Below are 18,151 nucleotides of genomic sequence, written 5' to 3' on the forward strand. Positions count from 1 at the left end.
AGCCGAGATTATAGAAGGATGCGTCTGAGCTCGTGCTATGGGTCCATGCGGAAGAAAGAAACGCTCCCCGGTGAGGATGCTGTCCTGCAGCCTTTCCTAGGAAAAAAAGCTTGCGGTGTTGGACCAGATGCGGTGCTGCGGAGGCGCTCAGGGGCTGCGATTTGTTCCGAGCGGCTGCACGGCGCAGCCCAGCGCTCTGTAGGGCAACCCCGGGGCCGTCCCACGGGTTTGGCTTTGTTCTTCTTTTGTGGGGGGAGGAAGGGGGATACGTCGGGGAGATCAATTCGCTCTCTGACTGACCACTCCTAACGGCCCCGGTGATGAGCAGCGGGGATAACTGGGACGGGGCCGCGCCGTTCCCGCAGAGCCGCGCGGGGCCATCGGGGCGCGCAGCCGGGGCTGAGCCCGGGGGACGGCCGGGAGCCCTCCGCCGGTACCGGGGAGGCGGCGGCAGGCGGCGCTGCGCCCCTTCGCGCCGGCGCGGGCACCGGGGCCGCCCGGCTCCGCGCCCCGCCGCCCCCGCCGCCGCCCAGCCCCGCCGAGCGGAGCGGACCGAGCCCAGCGCTGCCGGCGCCGCCGCCCGGCGATGCCAGCCGGCCCACGGCCGCAGGGGGCCGCGGAGCAGGCGTTGACCCTGCGGAGCGCACGGACGGCGGCCATGGGCAGCGGCGGCCCCGGCCCGCACGGACGGCACCGGCAGGTACCTGCGGTCCGGCCCGGCCGGCTGCGAAGTTGGGGCGGGACGGGAGCGGACCTCGGGACGAAGCCGAGCGCGGCGGAGTTGCGGTGCCGTCGGGGTCGGGGCCGTCGCGGGGGCCGGTGGCGGAGCCGCTGTGCCCGGCTTGTCCGTGCGGGGAGCGCTGCGGGGGAACCGGGGAACTCCGGCCGGGAGCGAGAAGCACTTCCTTTGTGGGCAGCGGGTCTCGGTGCGCGGTGTCCCGGGTCGGTGCCGGTGACCCACACAGGGCCCGGTGCGCAGCGTGCAGGGTGATGCACTGCCATCCGCTCGAGCCAAGCGGCCCCGAAGGCAGCGGCAGTGCCCTGCTGCTGTTAGTCCCTTCCCGTCAGTGCGGTGCGGGGCTTGGGGCCGCCGGGGCTGGGGGAGCCCGTGGGCACGCAGGGTGCCCGTGCTCTGCGAGATGCTCTCTGCACTAGGGGAAGAGCCCACGCGGGGGAATGTGGCATCTCCTGGAGACCTCGAGCTGCCTCCACGGTGGTGCCGAGGCTCCCTTGGCTTCTGCTGAGCATGGTTGGGGCTCACACCCCTGGTATGTGACTGTTTTCCTGGCACATGGGGAGGGTGAGGTCGATGCTGACCTTCAGCATGCCAGCAGCAGCAGGAAGGTGGGATTCACCGAGATGAGGGGGCAGCAGTCAGGGCCGTGCTTGGGCTGAATTTAAGTTAAAAACTCTCCTGCTCAATTGAGCTGGGAAAAGAAAGCTGCAGACACAGAAGGAGTGAGGAAGGAGCTGAAAAACAACCAGCACACAGGAGAGAACACTTCTATGGGAAGCAGCACTCTGTGTTCCTGTGCCCCCTGCCAGGTTGCCGAGCTCATGCCTTGTGCTGCCCTCCGTGCTGGGGCTGTGGGACATAATGAGCTGCAGTGCTGCAAGTGCACTCAGAGCTGGAGCTAAACTGAAGGGTATGAGAGGGCTCAGCTCAGCCTGGAGCTCTGCAGTTTGGCTCTGGAGAGCAGTGGTGCAGCTCAGGACATGCAGGGTGGGAGTTGCTGCACAGAGCTCCTGCTGGTGTCCATCCAGGTGTGCACAGCAACTCCCTGTGTGCATCCCTAGCTCTGCAGCTGCAGCCTCATAGCTATGACTCCCCAGCCTTGCCTTTAATTAAGCATCATCAGTGCTGCTCAGGGAGCTGGGGTGTAGCCAGCTGCTGGCCAGCATGAACCCAAAATTGTGCATACAAAGAATGCTGCCGTTGTGCTCCGTGCTGAGATGCCTGACTTGGTGCTTCAGGGAAGCTTTAAAATCAAATTGCCCCTCCAGTAGGCAGTGTAACATCTGCAGTGATCACAGAGAGGTTTCTGTGCCTGCTGGGCTCTTCTGGGGTCTCCTCCCCACTCTGGGGCTGGGCATGGGGCTGCCCACCACTGCAGAGCCCTGGGGAACCAGAACACTCTCTTCTTACATTCAGCAAAAACGGCGCAGTTCCAGGCTGTGCTAAAATAGCAGGAGTGCTAAAATAGCTTTCAAACAAATAGCACATCTCTTGGGCCAGGTGTGCACAAAGGTTGGTGATGCTGGAGCTGCATTGGAGCGTTCATTAGCACAGACAGCCAGTTCACATCCAGCCTCCCCTGTCTCTTTGTTTCTTTTTTTGGGTAGAATTTTGCTGGCTGTAATTATTCAGCTCATGAGGACCTTTGCAAGGAGCACTCCCGACTTCCAGAGCTCGGCGCATCATTTGGCACAACAGAACTCCTCATTAGCACTGTGAGCACCGGGCTGTGCTCCAGCATCCCTGGCTGCAGGACCACCTCAGCAAGTGCAGGAGGAACCTCCAGGTTCACATCTGGGACTTCTTACCTTCTGCATCAGCGTTGAGGTCCCCGAGGCTGCATGTGAGGGACTGCTGCAAAGTCCACCCATGCTTTGTCCTGCACACAGCTCCATGCTGGGGTTAACAAATGTGCTAAATAATTAAAATTGTTGTGCAAAGGGCTGGGAGAGCAGCAACGTGGTGTGCAGGAGAGCCATGCTCACTTCTGGCACTGTGGCTGTGCTGAGAGCTGCCTGCAGAGAAGGTCGAGCCCCGCAGGTCCTGGGTGGGCAGAAAGCAGTTAACAGAACTTTAACAGAAAATATAACCAAATCCCAAACAGAACAGAACAGAAAACACTGATATTTTCCATCAAAATGAAGTGCTTTGATGTGCCACCACATCACTCACTCTTCATTTCACAGTGACATCCCAGGATGAGAAACTTTGTCAGACTGAACATCTGCAGTTGGTGTCTCACGGTGTTGGAGGCTGGCAACTGTCAAAATAGCAATTTCTGCAAAGCTGTGTTTTTCTATCCTAGGGGGACTTTGTGTGTGAGCATTGTGCACGTCTGCCAGGCTGTGCAGTCCCCTTGCAGAGCAGTTCCAGGCACCAGGCTGTGGGCACAGGATCTGCAGGGACAGATCCAGCAATGGGGCCGCATCACCTGCGCATCCACACAGTCCCACTGCATGCATCGCTGTCCTGCAGTACCCATAGGGAATATCTTTGTGCCTCTGAATTGTTTTCTAGCATAAAACACGTTCGTGTTGAGATTGTTTTCCTCTTGGAGAATATCAACATTTTTGGTGACATTTTCTGTTGTTTTTTTTTCCCCCCAGCTCAGAAAATCAAAACAAAAAGCATCGCTTTACATCAACATTTTGGAACGCAACGCTTTCTGTTCTGAAATGTCAGTTTGAAGCAGCCCGATTCATTTTGGAATGTTTCAGAGCAAGTAGTGCCCTTTACCTCCTCACATCACCTTGTTTCTTGTTAAAAATGTCAGTGTTTTCTGTGCTGTCACACCGTGAGATGAGCGCCTTTCGCTGCCCCAGCCTGGCCCAGAGCAGGATCCTCATTTAGAGGACTGTTGGACATTGGAGCTCTCTCCTCCCAGCACTGTGCTGGGCAGCACTGTGGGGTGCAGGTGAGAGCCCTGGTGTCGTTCCTGCTCATCCCTGACCTCCATCAGTAATTTACAGGCTGGTACTGAAGCGCTATGTGGATTTGCTCACCAGACCCCAGTGGGCACGGGGCTGGCCTCACCCCCGAGGAGGTGATGGGAGAGCACATAACTGCACTTGGAAACACCTGGCAATGGATTTCTCGTGGTTTGCTCTGCCAGCAGTTTGCCCACAGGGCTGTCTGTGTCTCCCCTTTCAGATGCTCTGATGTCTGCTGTGTGTGAAGCTCCCAACACCTGTGCTTGGCGGATGCACGGCTGTTAGCGGGAAGCCCCGGTAAGAGGTAAACTGTGCTCCTCTTTGCTGCTGTGGTTTCTTGCTGTCCTGCTGCAGATGAAGCCCAAGGGAGGCGGGTGCATCCTCACCGTGCCCCCACTGCCCTGGGGGAAGGCTTGACCCCATGGCTGCGTGCTTGGGACACCCCCAGCCCCTCTCCATCTGTGCTTCTCTCTTCTCGTTCTTGGCAGAATGAGTGAAAGGGACGTACAAAGCTTGAGCAGATGGGTTTTAGTGCTCACTCTCTGCCTTACCACACTATGGGGAAGACTGACGCTGGCCTCCACCCACCACAGAAGCCATTCAGGTAGGGAAGTGATGCTTCATGTCCCTACGCCACCAGGGGCTCATGGCACGGTGTGACCTGGATGCACTCAGTGCCTTGGGGCTCTCAAAGACAGCAGGCAGCCAAGGGTTAATCTGAAAATACCGTGCGACAGCCTGACCTCACACCTAACCCCGTCCTATTTCTGTTTTTCCCTGGCAGTTAAAGCACTTCTAATCCTGTAATCCCAATCCTCATTGCTTAAAACTGAAGCGTATCTTCCCGAGGGGCTCTATCAGCCAGCTACTCAGGGCTACCTGCATCCCCTTCCAACCTGGAGGGTGCAGGGGAAGGAACTCCTCCTCTACCACCTCAAGGATGGCCCTGGCTGCTGGGATCTGCTCTGGCTCCAAGCAAAGCCAAAACCACTGCCCCGAGGCATGGCCAGACCCTGAGGTGACACAGCTGTGACTCAGTGAGTTGTGGAAGGTGCCCCACGCATGTGTGTGGGGTTGGGAGTTACATGCACAACTCTGACTCTGTATGCAAGAAGCACTGATACGTTCCTATGCTCAAAGGCAGAGCTGGAGGTTCTCACTTGCAAAGATTTACCCGTAGAGGACCAGAGCTGTGCTTCTTATTCAGGCAAATGCTGATCCACAGCAAAGAGGGCATAATGGGAGCACATGTTGAGAAGTCCAACCCTGCTCTGTGTCTCTGTGTTGTCAAGGTTTCTTGCAGCACATCCTTTGTGGTTGCTGTAGGAGTTTTGCTGCTTGCACTGTTTCTTGCTTTCCCTGTTTTGTGGCGGTTCGTAGCATTCATTTTCCACTTGTCTGCCCCGTGCTTTTGCTTCATTGAGGGCATCTTTTAGTAAAGGTTATGCTGGGAATGCCCTTTTATAAGGTTGTGTTCTCAGTGGCGATGACATTTTCCCCTGGAAAGCCTGCAGTTATGCTGCTGCACACCGAAATGAGAGGGAGGTGTGGGCTGGGATTGCTGCACCTCTGCTGCTGACAGATGGCATACGCAGAGGGACAGACACATGCAGTGCTTTTGCCTGTGCACTGCTTTCAGTCACCTACCAATGAAAAACTGCAGGAGGAAGGATGCAATTGTGACAAGACAGCACAGGATTTCACGACCTGTGAACTCAGGGATTTCATGAAAGGAAGGAACGTGCAGATCCTCTGTTGGCCTTCCAGGAACACAGTGCATTTTAACATCTGGCTTTGGAGTACAGTCCAATTGCTCGTGTTCACTTCACACCTGGTGAACGCTGATGTCAAAGCAGAGCAGTGCATCCTGGTGTGTGCAATTGGATTTAAGCAGCCACATGGACCCCGTGCAGAGATGGAGTCATCTGGGGATGGAGAAAGAGACTCCTCAGTGCACAATGACCCACGTGCACCTTGCTATGTGAGCAGCTCTGGATGGAGCCCCAGCACCTTGTGATAAACGTGAGAGCCACAGTGCCATCTCTGCCATCACCCACAGCCATCGCTCAGCTGAGTGGGCACAGGAGGGAGACCTGGCCAGCTGAGCAGGACACACTGCCAGCAGTGGGGGTTTCCACAGCAGCACATTATCAGCAGTTCTCAATGCAATCCCTGCATTTGTGTTTCTTGCTCGTGAGCATCAAGTGCTGGGAGCTGGGTGAGCAGTTGTGTGTGCGTGCACTCGTACAGAGGTGCTTCCCTCTGTGCTGCAGAGGGGGACGGGATGAGCTGAGTTCTGATATGACAAGCTACTAAAAAGCTCCAGCCGGCACGCAGTGATAACGAGCAATAAAAACAGAAGCACTTCTCTCCAAACCCCTTTTAAATAATGCATGCACCCGAGGCAGTAGTGATTTTAAGGCGTGAATTATTCAAGCCGTGGTAGCAGTGGGGCTGTTGCTGGGTGGGCAGCGTGGTCCCCCCTGCCCTCCTGCCCTGCTTGGTGCTGCAGGTGTTGGCATTGCCTGTGGTTACACTGCACTTCAGTGCACGGAGATCTTAGGCTGAGCACACAGGGCATTGCCTGCTCCTCCTCAGGACAAAGCTGTCGTTTCAGGTTGTGCCATCAGCAGCCCCGTTCTGCCACTCGCTTAAAGGTCAGCCAGAGCAGGATGGTATTTTTGCTTTATTTTTTTACCCACGGGATTCAAAAGCCTCGTGCTTTCATGGCGCCTTTATGGTTCCGTCAGATAAGAGTTTCTTAAAAGGGCTCTGCAGGAGGCAGCTGTGTGCCAGCAGTGCTGCAGCTATCCCAGGCTTGCAGGGTTTGCTGTGCTCACTCTCTGCTCTCCTCCAGCTTGCTGCAGCTACCCTGGGGCTCTGTGTGCCCCCCAGGTGCCCTCTTACAGCCAACCAAACCCCGGGATCCTTGCTTGTCCTGTGAAAATCCCATAAAAGCAAAGCGAGTCGTGGTCACGTTTGTCCTGTAATGATGCTTTCCTTTTCCCTTTCACCAAAGTGTTTAATTTCTGCATACAGAAACAGTGGAGGCTGTCATTAAAACTGAATTATGATGGCGTTTAAAAGGAAGGATTAAATTTATGGCCAGAGATGCTATTACAAAATACTTCCAGGATAGGTAATTGTGTAATTATTATGGGCAGAAATGAAAGCGATGGTTCATTAAAAGAAAATGACCGTGAAATAACAATAAATAACAGCAAGTAATGGCACAAGCTGCCTTTCCCATGCACAGATCTGTGTGCACGTCACAGGAACGCAGCTCCTTTCTTCCCCTCTCCCCTCTCTGCCCAGCAGCTGCATGACTGCAGCCCATACCCAGCGTGGCAGTGATGCCAACACACAGCTCCGTGCCCGCTCCTCTGGTGCTCATTAAATGGGACCTGCAGGGATCAGTGGTGCTCAGGTCATGGGAATCAAGTCTATCCAGCCCTGTTTGGCTGATTTGTATTGTGCCTGCGTGGGCCGTTACCCAGTGAAATGCATTGATTTGCGATGCTAACCAGCTTCTGAACCCAGATCCCAGAGGTGATAAGCCAGCACATCAGTTTTCTTTCTGCCTTAATATTTTAATGGCACTGGGAGAGGGAGCAGCAGAGCAGCCGGGGTTCTTGCTGCTCACTGTGATGTTTCTGCAGGCTGGGAGCACTCTCCTGGCTCTCCCTCCTCCATCCCGAGGACGGTGCAGTGGGAGCACTGCATTGCACTGCAGGGCTGGGGGCCGGGATGGTGCTGCTGTGCTGGGAGCTGAAAGCAGAACGATGCAACATCCCCTCCTGCAAAGCACACCTCTCATTATCAGCTCTGGTTAGCCATTGTGCTCATTTGTTTCTGCAAGGCTCTTGGCTTTGCTGTGGCAAAAGCTGTTCATTGTGCTCAGTGATGGATGTGAGAGCTTTCAGGGCTGGACGCCGGGGGGTCTGGAGCAGGACCAGCACTTCCCATCAGCAGAGGGGTGGCCAGCAGGGACAGGGAGGTGATCGTCCCCCTCTGCTCTGCTCTTGTGAGGCCCCACCTGCAAGTGCTGTGTCCAGGTCTGGAGCCCCCAGTACAAGAGAGACAGAGAGCTGTTGGAGAGGGTCCAGAGGAGCCACAGAGATGATCAGGGGGCTGCAGCACCTCCCCAAAAAGACAGGCTGAGGGAGCTGGGCTTGTTCAGCCTGGAGAAAAGAAGGCTGCGGGGTGACCTCAGTGCAGCCTGCAGTACCTAAAGGGAGCCTACAAACAGGAGGGGAATCAACTCTTTGAAAGGGGAGATAACAGCAGGACAAGGGGAAATAGTTTGAAGTTGAGGGAGGGAAGATTGAGGTTGGATGTCAGGGGGAAGTTCTTTCCTATGAGAGTGGTGAGGTGCTGGAACAGCTGCCCAGAGAGGCTGTGATGCCCCGTGCATCCCTGGAGGTGTTCAAGGCCAGGTTGGATGGGGCCCGTGCTGAGCTTCCTTCTGTCCCCACATCACACAGCTCCTTCTCTCCTGCAGCACACGTAGAGCCCGGCACCTGCGAGGTCATCGCAGCACACAGGTGCTGCAATAAGAACAAGATAGAGGAGCGCTCCCAGACCGTGAAGTGCTCCTGCTTCCCAGGGCAGGTGGCAGGCACCACACGGGCAGCCCCTTCCTGTGTGGATGGTGAGTATCTGTGGGGCAGGGGAGCTGTGCTGGGGATGCCCTGTGGTCACTGCCCCCACCCCAGAGCTTCCCAGCATTGGTCCCTGTGTGCCTGCAGCCGGGGCAGGGACGTGACTCCAGCCACGCAGTGCCATCACCGGTGCACTTAGGAGCACAAAGCACAGCTCAGCCTATATATATTTCATCGATTGACGTCACATGCCATTACCATAGGGCCACCAGGAGCAGCTGGGAGCCTCTGCCGGTGCATTATTGATTCTCATCCTGCAGTGCATTTGTGCACAGTGCCAGGAAATACCCAGGTTAATTCTCAAGCTGTCTCACACAGCTTTTGTGCCGTCCTTCCCAAGGATAAGGAAGCCCCCTCTAATTATCCACACCGTTGGCGTTGGTTACTCACAAAGCTGAGCAGCACAGAACAGTTGCTCTCCGTCAGCAATGGGGCCCAGAGCAGAGATGCCTCCCCTGCCCTACAGGGATGGGGCTGATGATGGGGGCAATGATAGGCGATGGGATGCTTTGGGGGCACTGGGAGCAGCGGGTCCCTTCCTCTCACTGAACGGCTGCTCTCCCCCAGCCTCCATTGTGCTGCAGAAGTGGTGGTGCCAGATGGAGCCCTGCCTCGCTGGGGAGGAGTGCAAGGTGCTGCCCGACCTCTCAGGCTGGAGTTGCAGCAGTGGCAACAAAGTGAAGACCACCAAGGTACGTCAGCCCTGAGCCCCCTTCCCCCCCCACCCGGGGCCACCAGTGGCAGAGCACCGCATGATTGTTATTTTCATGGCTTGCTGAACGCCCCGAAGAACAAGGTGTAATTAAAATTTTATCAAACACATTAGTAATTACATATATGTCACGGTTAATCAGTTGCATAATTTTGTAATCATTGTTCATGCAGTCGAGGGTAATTATTCCTTGTGCTGGAGCTCTTCTCACCCCTCATCCCCTGCCGTAAAATTATCGTATTAAAAAAATGCTGGGGGGGGATTTTTTCTTTTTCATTATTGCCATTATTTCGGATCACCAAAAGGACTTTCCTGCTCAAGTGTGTGTGTGGATGTCTGAGAAGGTCTCTTTGCTCTGGGCACCCGGCCCTGCCTTTGGCTCTTGGTGTGCATTACTTGGTTCCCTACCCCCAACTGAGCCCTCAGTCTCCCAGTGCAGACAGAACCCAGGGGGAGGTCACAAATAACCCTGGATCAACCGCCCTGTGGGATGCAAGGAGCAGATTATGTCTGCATCTGCTGGGTGCTCATCATCTCCTCTCCTGCAGGTCACCCGGTAGCTCCTGCAGCCTGGAGTCAGCCCTGATGACATCGCAGTGCTGGGTGGGATGGGATGGTGCCAGCACTGCTGCAATGCCTCACAGCTCCACAGCCCCGTGATGCACCCTGCAGCCAAGAAACGGGCTCGTTTTCCCATCCTCTGAAATAAAATGCTCCGATTGTTGACAGTTATGGAGACAGACAGACAGCAGAGCTTTATTCCCAGCTAAAACAGCGAAGGTCAGTGCTGTGGGAGTTGCACAGAGAGCCTTGCTGCCTCCCTCTCCCTGACCTGGAAGCAGACCCAGCTCAGCACTGCCCGCAGTGGCGGTACGGGGCGGTCCAACACCTCCTCGGGCTCCGGAGATGGCAAAACATTTCCACAGAGCACACTGTTGGTTCTTCCTTCCTGTGTAATTGCATTAACGAGGCGGCGAGTTTAATGCCTATTCCTGCAGAGCCAGTCCCAGGCACCACATTGCAGCTCATGTTTGCATCGAATTTCAGAATAAAGAGGAGGATTCCAGTGCTGGACACGTGCAGGCTCTGCAGCCCTGGGCTGAATGTGGCATTAAGGAAACAGGCACCGTGCCCCCAGATGTGCTCTGTCCCCTCTCTGCAGCTGGAGGGGAGGTGGGGGCCCACGGACCCGGCGTGGAGGTGCTCCCGTTCTGGGGTATGCAGTGCTGCTGCAGACTGATGTACATAGCAGACTGTGAAATATTAAATCCAATTTAATCTCTGCAGAAGATCTCTTCATTGTGAAGCTGAGGGGCAGTGCTGGTGATGGGGCTGAGGGACCCTCACAGGCTCCGATGCTCACAACTGATTTTTAGTGCCATCGGACCACAGAGAGAGACATTTCTGCATCGGTTCCCCTACACATGAAATTGCTTTGCTGATTTGTTGAGTCCTTTGTGGTTTGAAGCACGCAGGATTTGGGCTTTCCATCAGTTCCTTTAATGGGAGGTGTTCTGAAGGAGAGCGGGGGTTTTAATTCAGGGAAAGCTGATTTACACTTCAAGGGCGAGCGGAGGATCCCTCAGGTTGTGGTCTGCATCCCGTTGTCCAGCAGAGGTTTGCATACAGGACACGCCATGGTTTGGGGGAGCAAACGTCCCCTCTGTGTGCCTGTGTGCTGAGCACTGATTCCCTGCATTGCTTGCCTCCTCCATGGGAGGATCCACAGGGGGGCCATTGGCTCCTCCTGGCAGTGATGCTGCACCTCCTGCTCTCAGGGGGGGTCCAGGAGCTGCAACGTGGCCTCATCCCCACTGGGCATGGTCCCTTCAAAAGGCACAGCCCCTGGGGGCTGTCACAGTTCAGATGCTTCCATATCATCTCCTGGGTATTGTAATTACACCTCGTTCAATTAGTCTTTGGGGGAGGAGGGAAGAGAGAAAAAAAAAAAACCCTTTGTATTAAGGTTTGGTGGAGAATTATTAGAGAGCGAATTAAAAGACAAGGATTCCATTTTACTTCACAATAACAAAGGCCTAATGGATAAAATATCCAAAAATTACGAGCTGATTAAATTTAGAGCTGTGCTAGGTGGTGAAATGAAAGGTAAAATGAGACCCTTTGAGAAGCGACGACGTGCGGTACGAGGGGGTGTATTATCTGAGAAGTAAGATGGAAACATAATTAACCATCCGGCGTTACGCTGAGAGATGGAAAATTGAAATGGGAGACAAAATTAGGTGAAATTGCAGAGCAGACTCATTTATTTCCGTGGTATAAATCAGCATTACCTGTCAGCAGGGCTGAGCTGCTCGGGGCGATGCTGCCGGCGCAGAGCGCAGCCGGGTGGCACTGCAGGGTGGGCTGCCCCTACCGGGCATCGCCTGCAGCTCGGATGGGGGAAACCCATCCCGGTGGGCGCCGCACTGCCCCAGCCTGGCTCTGATCCCTGAGTTTTGCTCCTCCCACTGCTGCATGCCCTCCTGCTGCGATCCCTCACGGTGATGAGTGCCGCAGCCCGGGTTAGAGCAGGAGGGACATTTTTGGTTTAGTGGCTTTAAATTTCTGCCTTTCAGGGTTAATTGGATTTCTTTCCCCTGTAGCAGGATAAGAGAAGTAACCCCTGCCACCTTCGCCCTGCCGCTGTCACTCGGTTTGCTCCTGTCAGCCCGTTTGGTTTAGCGCTGTTTGACGATGAGCAAAGAAAAGGTTTGTCTCTTCCAGAAGCCACAAGGGGAAGGTGCACCGTGCAGCTGCAGTGCCCCATTTAGGAACACGGAGCATCACTGGGGCAGGAGCAGCAGGACGGCTGGGCCGTGCATGAGGAGCTGAGCTGGGGGTCGCGGCCAAAGCTGCCCCATGTTTGCTCCGGGCAGCAAAGCAGCACTGCAGGATCAAGCAGCCTGGTGTTTTATGAAGCATGCATTTGTGGGGATGTTCTAAGGAAGGGAATCAATTATTCACTTGGGTGTTTCTGAGCTATAAAAGCAGAAGCAGGGTGCCACCCACTGCTCCAGCCCTGCCGACCCTTTCCTTTGCTTTCCTCTCTGCCCATCTCGCAGTTGAAGGCGGTGGGGATGGGGCACAGCCCGCTCTGCACGCGCTATTTACCGACCAAATCAGGGATTAAAAGAGATTTTCATTTTTATAAAGTGATTTCTAACCTTGTTTTCCTGCTGGCACTGTTGGCATTGTGCAAAGCAATGAGGGAGATTGCAATTTAATTTGTGCCTTTCCCAGCTTGTTGTTAATCTCCCGACTTACTGCCGGTATTTGATTTCTGTAGCATTACTTCATGATAAAGGGATTATCCTGGACCATAGGTCTCCTCTTTGATGCTCATCTGTTGGGGATTACTGAGAAATTCTGTAGTTAGTTAATGGGTCAAATAGGCACTGTCCCCTCCAGCCCTGAGCGCAGGGATGGGGTGCTGCCCGGTCTTCCAAAATGGGAAAACAGGAATAAATTATTTAAATGGGCAGAAGATAATTAGCACTAATCAATCTGGATTCTGCCCAGGCTATATAGCATTAATCTTACTAATTATTTAATATCGCTAACGCAGTTTGCAGTGACTTCAACAGTTCAGTGAATTCGGCGTTGAGTAATAGATGTAAAGTGATTGATTCTGAGTTGAAAGGCCCCTTGGGGCTGTAGATCCGACCATTTAATTAATCAAATTATCACTTTCAGGCCTTTCGAGGAGTAGCAGCGCAGTCTTGCAGGGGGACTTTTTTCCTTGCACGGATGGTTATTCTCAGATTGCAGGAGGGAGCATTGTGTCAAGAACATGAAGGGAGAAATTGGAGCACATTGGCAGTGTGAGTGATGAGTTCTGAGGGGATGGGGTGTGCAGCCTGGGCAGCCTGGGCTGCTATGAAACGTGGAGGTTGGTGGCCCTGCCTGTGGCAGGGGGTTGGAGATTCATGATCCTTCAGGTCTCTTCCAATCCAGGCCATCCTGTGAGTGCTGACATCGCAGCACAGTTCTGACCCAGGGGAAGGCTGAGCTCACACTGTGCCCCACAGTGACCCACAGCATTGGGGCTGTGCAGCCGAGGTCGGGCAGCCTGAGAAGTGGGAAGGCAGGGATGCATTATGGAGTAATTACTTACTCATCTCCTGGTGGTTATTGAGCACAGCCCTGGCTTTGATGAATCGCTGCTCAATTTCTGTGACGGATGTGCAGTTGGAGCAGTGCCCCGAGGCTGCTGTCAGGAGGGGCTGCGAGGTGCTGAGCTGTGAGCAGCAGTGGTGCTGAGTAGGAACTGATGGCATTTGCTTGGGATCGGCCTGGGATTCGTTCAGTAGTTCTACATTTTCTTCTAAAGAGCTCTGGGTTGAGCACTGGAGCCCCTGTCTGCAGCATGCAGCTGTTGGCCGTGTGCAGGTAAGGAGAGCTTTGGTGAGGCTGGTAATGGATTCACAGTAAGGAAACAAACTGAAAGCAGTGGTTGATTCCAGAGCAGGATTCACTGGGGTTCACCCAGCCCTACCGTGTCCTGGCAGCAGCAGGAGTGCAGGAGAGAAAGGGGAGCAGAAACCCTCCTGCTGTGATGTGGGGAGGAGCCGTGGGACTTGGAGTCAGCTTTCCTCCTCCGTTCATCTGTATTTGTGTTTGCAGAGTTCGGATTGCAGTTTACAGATGTAAACGCAGCTCCCATGACGTCTTCCTCACCTCCCAGGAATACACAGCAAGAGCTGTGAGTTGTGCACAGTGAGAAAACACACAGCACTGCTCCATGCCCCTCTCTAATGGCAGTGACAGCAGCAGCAGCGACAGCAGGGCTGCAGGCAGCAGGTAAGGGATGCTGCTGCCCCTGTGACCCAGGGAAGCTCCTCACCAGGAGCTCAATGCACTGCACTCCCCACCTGCAGGGATATCATCTCTCTTATTAGTGTTTGCCATCACACAGTTTAATCAGGGTCACTCAGCGGGGCTGTAAATGACATCTTAATTAATGGCCCTGATACATGCCAGCGCCCAGCAGCCCCTCAGCGCTGCCGGCTGCACGCTGCTCCCCAGTGCAGCCTTAAATCAGCTCTGAGGCTGTGATCTGTGTGTCCAGCTGGGTGAATCAGTGCCTGCTCTCCCAGAAGAGCACACCAGGTGGACATCTCAGCAGTCACAGCACAGCACGGGGCATCTGATGTGGCAACGTGCCGCTGTGCGCCCACATCCATCCATCACCTGACTGATGGCTCAGCTCTGTGACTTATTCCAAAGTCAGTCATAGTTCAGAGCCAACCCATAACTCAGCACATCACGTCTTCGTCAGTGACACCGAGCTGGGATAACTCAGGGGTAACTTCAGAATTAATTGTGTTACTGATGAAGTTACTGACATGACTTATAAATCGCCCTACGGCCAATAAATCAGAGAGACACCTGAGAGATCCATCATATTTCTTTCAGTCAGAAACTTCATATGCCCTATAAATCAGATATCTGAACAGCTCATTGCACATCAAACCCGTGCTTAGAAAACAGCTTTTGGGGAGAAGATACAGAAGATATACTTATGGGATATCTGTCTCGAGCTGCTTAGTGGGGCTAAAGAAAACATGAGATGGGTGAGGGGCAGTGCTGAGCATGCTGGGCTGATCGGCCCCTGCTCTGAAACAGCAACAGGTACAGCTTCCTGATAACAATCAATGCATCCAGTGGAGAATTGGGTTTTATTTGATGTGCAGTTCACTTAGGGCCTGACACATCTATTCAGATTTATTAAAGCAGTTCTCGTGCGCTGAGCTGGCGCTGATGGATTCCTTGCAATGCATTTTAGGGGGATTTTAAAGTCACGGTGAGGGAAACGTTTTCTGTATCTCACATCGAAACTGCTGTAACTGCGGTGTGTTCTTATCAGCAGGACTCCCTCTGGAATACAGAACTGCCCTGTTTTTGTCCTGTATAAAATGCATGGAAGAGTATTTTTAAAGATGGGGAGTTTTAATGAGTCTGTGGGCAATTTACCATAAATCACACATGGAAATGTAAAATCTAATCAACTGGTTGCATCAGCAGAGCCATATGGGCAGGAGTTTCACTCCTGCAAAACCCAGCAAATCCAATGAATACATGGGAGATGATTTGAATACATCAAGGAGACTTTTAAAGAACTTCCCCGAGAGCGCAGCCTGCACAGAGCTGCACCTCCAGCAGAGTGGGAGAGGTGCCAGCAAACATTGACATTAGAGGCCTGATGGAAAAACAAGGGGGGAAATAAGAGGGAAAAAGGCTTCGGGTTGATGATCTGCTGCTGCTGGAGCTCTTTGCAGCCGTGAAGGATCAGCAGAGGGGGAAATGATGCTGCCACCTGAACCCAGAGGTGTGCCAGGGCTGCCATGGGGACATGAGGATCTGGTGCTCAACAGAATGCACATCTCCATGCTGCTGCTGCTCTGGGCACTGCTCCGTGAACCCCAAGCACTGGCAGCAGCAGGGCTTCAGCTAAGGATGCTCACCTAGGCAGAAATGAGCCCGAGTGATAACTCCTAAAAACAGAGGTGCTGAGACTCGGTGGTGATGCTGCTCAGTTTCTATGGGAACAGGCTGAGCTGATGAGAGAACCTCGTGTGGAAGAGGCAGGAAAAGAACCAAACGGTGCTGCTGATGTGGGGATTAATTGGTGTGAGTCAGGCTGTGCCTTTATGTAACCTGCAGCCGCCCCAAAGCCACCTCTTGTATGGATGTAAGGAGACGTTGGCAGCAGAACAATCTAATCACTTGTAGCAGCAATTGAGCCCCTGCCTTAAAAGAAAGGAGTGATTTATTTGTGTCTGTTGGTCTCTGTATCAATGCCCTGGCAGTGCCATCGAGCTGCCAGCCCTGCTGCCATCCCAGCTCCCAGCTCCCAGACCTGACCATCCCTGATGCCATCCCTGCTCCCAGCCCCATCCCCAATGCCATCCCTGATGCCATCCCAGCTGCCATCCCAGCTGCCATCCCCATTACCATCCCAGCTCCCAGCCCTGTTCCCATCCCCGCTGCCATCTCTGCTCCCATCCCCATGCCCCAGGCTGTGGGCTCTGAGCAAAGCACTCAGGAGAGGCTGCTGCAGGTGTGGGCTCTGAGCTCCCCTCCCCTGTTTGGAAATAATAAGCACAGCTGTGGTGTCATTGTGAAACAAAAGCTCATCTGGAAACCAAAATTAGACCCGAAGCTGAAAGATAAACTCTGCTGTAAGCACTTGTAAGAAAGAGTTTAAGAAAAGGATTAAAAGGGATTTGCTGGGTCCCTGGGGCAGAGGGGGCTCTGTCAGGCTGATCTCCAGCATTGTGCTCTGCCCAATGGCTGTGGGGAGCAGAGCTGGGGGGCAGCAGGGAGAGGGAAGGATGCTTCTGGTGATTTGAGATCAGGAAAGCAAAACAAGCAGAACAAAGTGCTTGTGACTTTAATCTAAAACGCCTTTATGTTCTTGGGGAGCGCAGCTCGTGTTCCAGAGTTCGTGTCAGAATAAAACCACCACGAATGTTGCTGGGAATTTCCAGGATTGACACCACAGGGTCACAGGCAGGAGAACGCTGCAGGCAGGGCTGCATGAGCTGGTTAGCAATTATGTTAATGCTGGTAATTAAATTCATTTATTGGAAGCCAGAGGAGCACCGCTGCCACGAGCACTGCCAGCACTGCGCTGTGCCCATCTCCATCCCGAGCAGCGCAGCACAGCCCTGGGATGGCACAGCACTGCTTGGGAGTTACATTGCATTCAGAACAACTGTAGCCTGAGCAAAATTACACTGAGAGAATGCAAATGAGCTGCAGTTCCTTTTCGTTTTCCCCTCCAGCTGCAGTCATTCTGTTGCTGGTGGACTTATGCAGTTGGGCTGCACATTTTAATTGTCGTTTACGCGCACGCACTGTCACATCCAGGGACTAAAAATGTATTTCTGTATTGCATCCTAATCTGAACCACAGCAGAAAAACAGTCAGGATGTGTGGTTTGGTTCCAGCTCCATTTTGATCTGCCCTTAGAGTGGCTGAGGGGAGAGGACTGCACATATCTGAGGTGCCTCACTGCCTTTCTTCCCCTTCCCTTTCCCCTCCCTCTTACCCTTCCCGTTCCCTTCCCTTTCCCCGTCTTCTTCCCCTTCTCCTTCTCCTTCTCCTTCTCCTTCTCCTTCTCCTTCTCCTTCTCCTTCTCTTTCCTCTTCCCCTTCCCTTTCCCCTTTCCCTTTCCCTTTCCCTTTCCCTTTCCCTTTCCCTTTCCCTTTCCCTTTCCCTTTCTTTTTCCTGTCCCTTTTTCTTTTCCTTCTTACACTCCTTCCCTTTCCACTTTCCCTTCCTATTCCCTTTCCTCTTCCCCTTCCTTTTTCCTTTTTCTTCCTATTTTCCTTCTCTTTCCACTTCCCCTTCCCTTTCATTATTCCTTCCCCTTCCCTTCCTCTTCCACTTCCCTTTTCCTTCCTGTTACCTGTCCCTTGCCCCTTCCTCCCCCTTTCCCCTCCTCCTTCCTCTTCCCTTTCTCCTTTCTCTTTCTCCTTTCCCTTTTCCCTTTTCCCTTCCCCTCTCCCTTCCCCTTTCTCTCTTCCTCTCTCCCTGGCTGATCAATTATTTAACGTGTTTCATCCCAGCTCAGAGCTCCCTGAAGTGAGTTGTTTTAAATTAAATACATTTCTCTTTGAATCAACTCGAGTCCCTGGGAAATTTTTACTTCTGCAAATGAGCTCATTTGAATTTTGGAGGTGTACCTGAAGCTGGTGCCTGTGTTTTTTTCTTTATTTTTATTATTTCACATCTCATTCCACTTTGTTCCAGGCTCAGTCTTTCCCCTGCAGCAGTGCCCCATGCACTAATTTATCTGAATAATTTCAAAAGGAATGTATTAAAGTGCCCAACATGAGATTTCCTTGGAGAGCTGATGTGGGTTAACCGTCTGTATCTTATTGTGCTGGCTTGTTTGGAAGGCGTCTAACAACCATCCATTAGAGTTATAAAGCTGAATAATGACTACGGTTATATTTGGGAGAAAAAAAAAAAGAAGAGAGAACTGTTTTCTATGAATAACAGCACTGGGGCATTCAGAGCACTATTGGCTGCATGCTTTTCAGGAGCCTGTGCTGAAAAACACATTTCTCCCTTAATAACATCTGTATCCCTTGTACGACGCGAG

At 53.3% G+C, this 18,151-nt stretch overlaps 1 protein-coding gene across 4 annotated transcripts; it reads left to right on the forward strand.

Annotated features, from left to right (window-relative positions):
• The first annotated feature begins 202 nt into the window (after positions 1-202).
• On the forward strand, positions 203-12,316 carry TAFA3 (TAFA chemokine like family member 3). Of its 4 annotated transcripts, none has more exons than XM_048925783.1 (6): positions 203-226; positions 3,887-3,963; positions 4,155-4,270; positions 8,168-8,317; positions 8,895-9,019; positions 9,588-12,316. In XM_048925783.1, the coding sequence occupies exons 3-6, from the start codon at positions 4,156-4,158 to the stop codon at positions 9,597-9,599; spliced, it is 402 nt and encodes a 133-aa protein (XP_048781740.1). In that variant the 5' UTR covers positions 203-226; positions 3,887-3,963; position 4,155; the 3' UTR covers positions 9,600-12,316. The 4 variants fall into 4 exon arrangements, with proteins under 4 accessions (XP_048781740.1, XP_048781737.1, XP_048781739.1 ...); XM_048925780.1 differs by lacking the exon at positions 203-226 and adding an exon at positions 542-700 and having other exon boundaries at positions 3,887-3,970; XM_048925782.1 differs by lacking the exon at positions 203-226 and adding an exon at positions 542-700.
• The last annotated feature ends 5,835 nt before the right edge of the window (positions 12,317-18,151 follow it).

This window comes from Lagopus muta, chromosome 24, assembly GCF_023343835.1.
Source record: "Lagopus muta isolate bLagMut1 chromosome 24, bLagMut1 primary, whole genome shotgun sequence".
NCBI classification, from domain to species: domain Eukaryota; kingdom Metazoa; phylum Chordata; class Aves; order Galliformes; family Phasianidae; genus Lagopus; species Lagopus muta.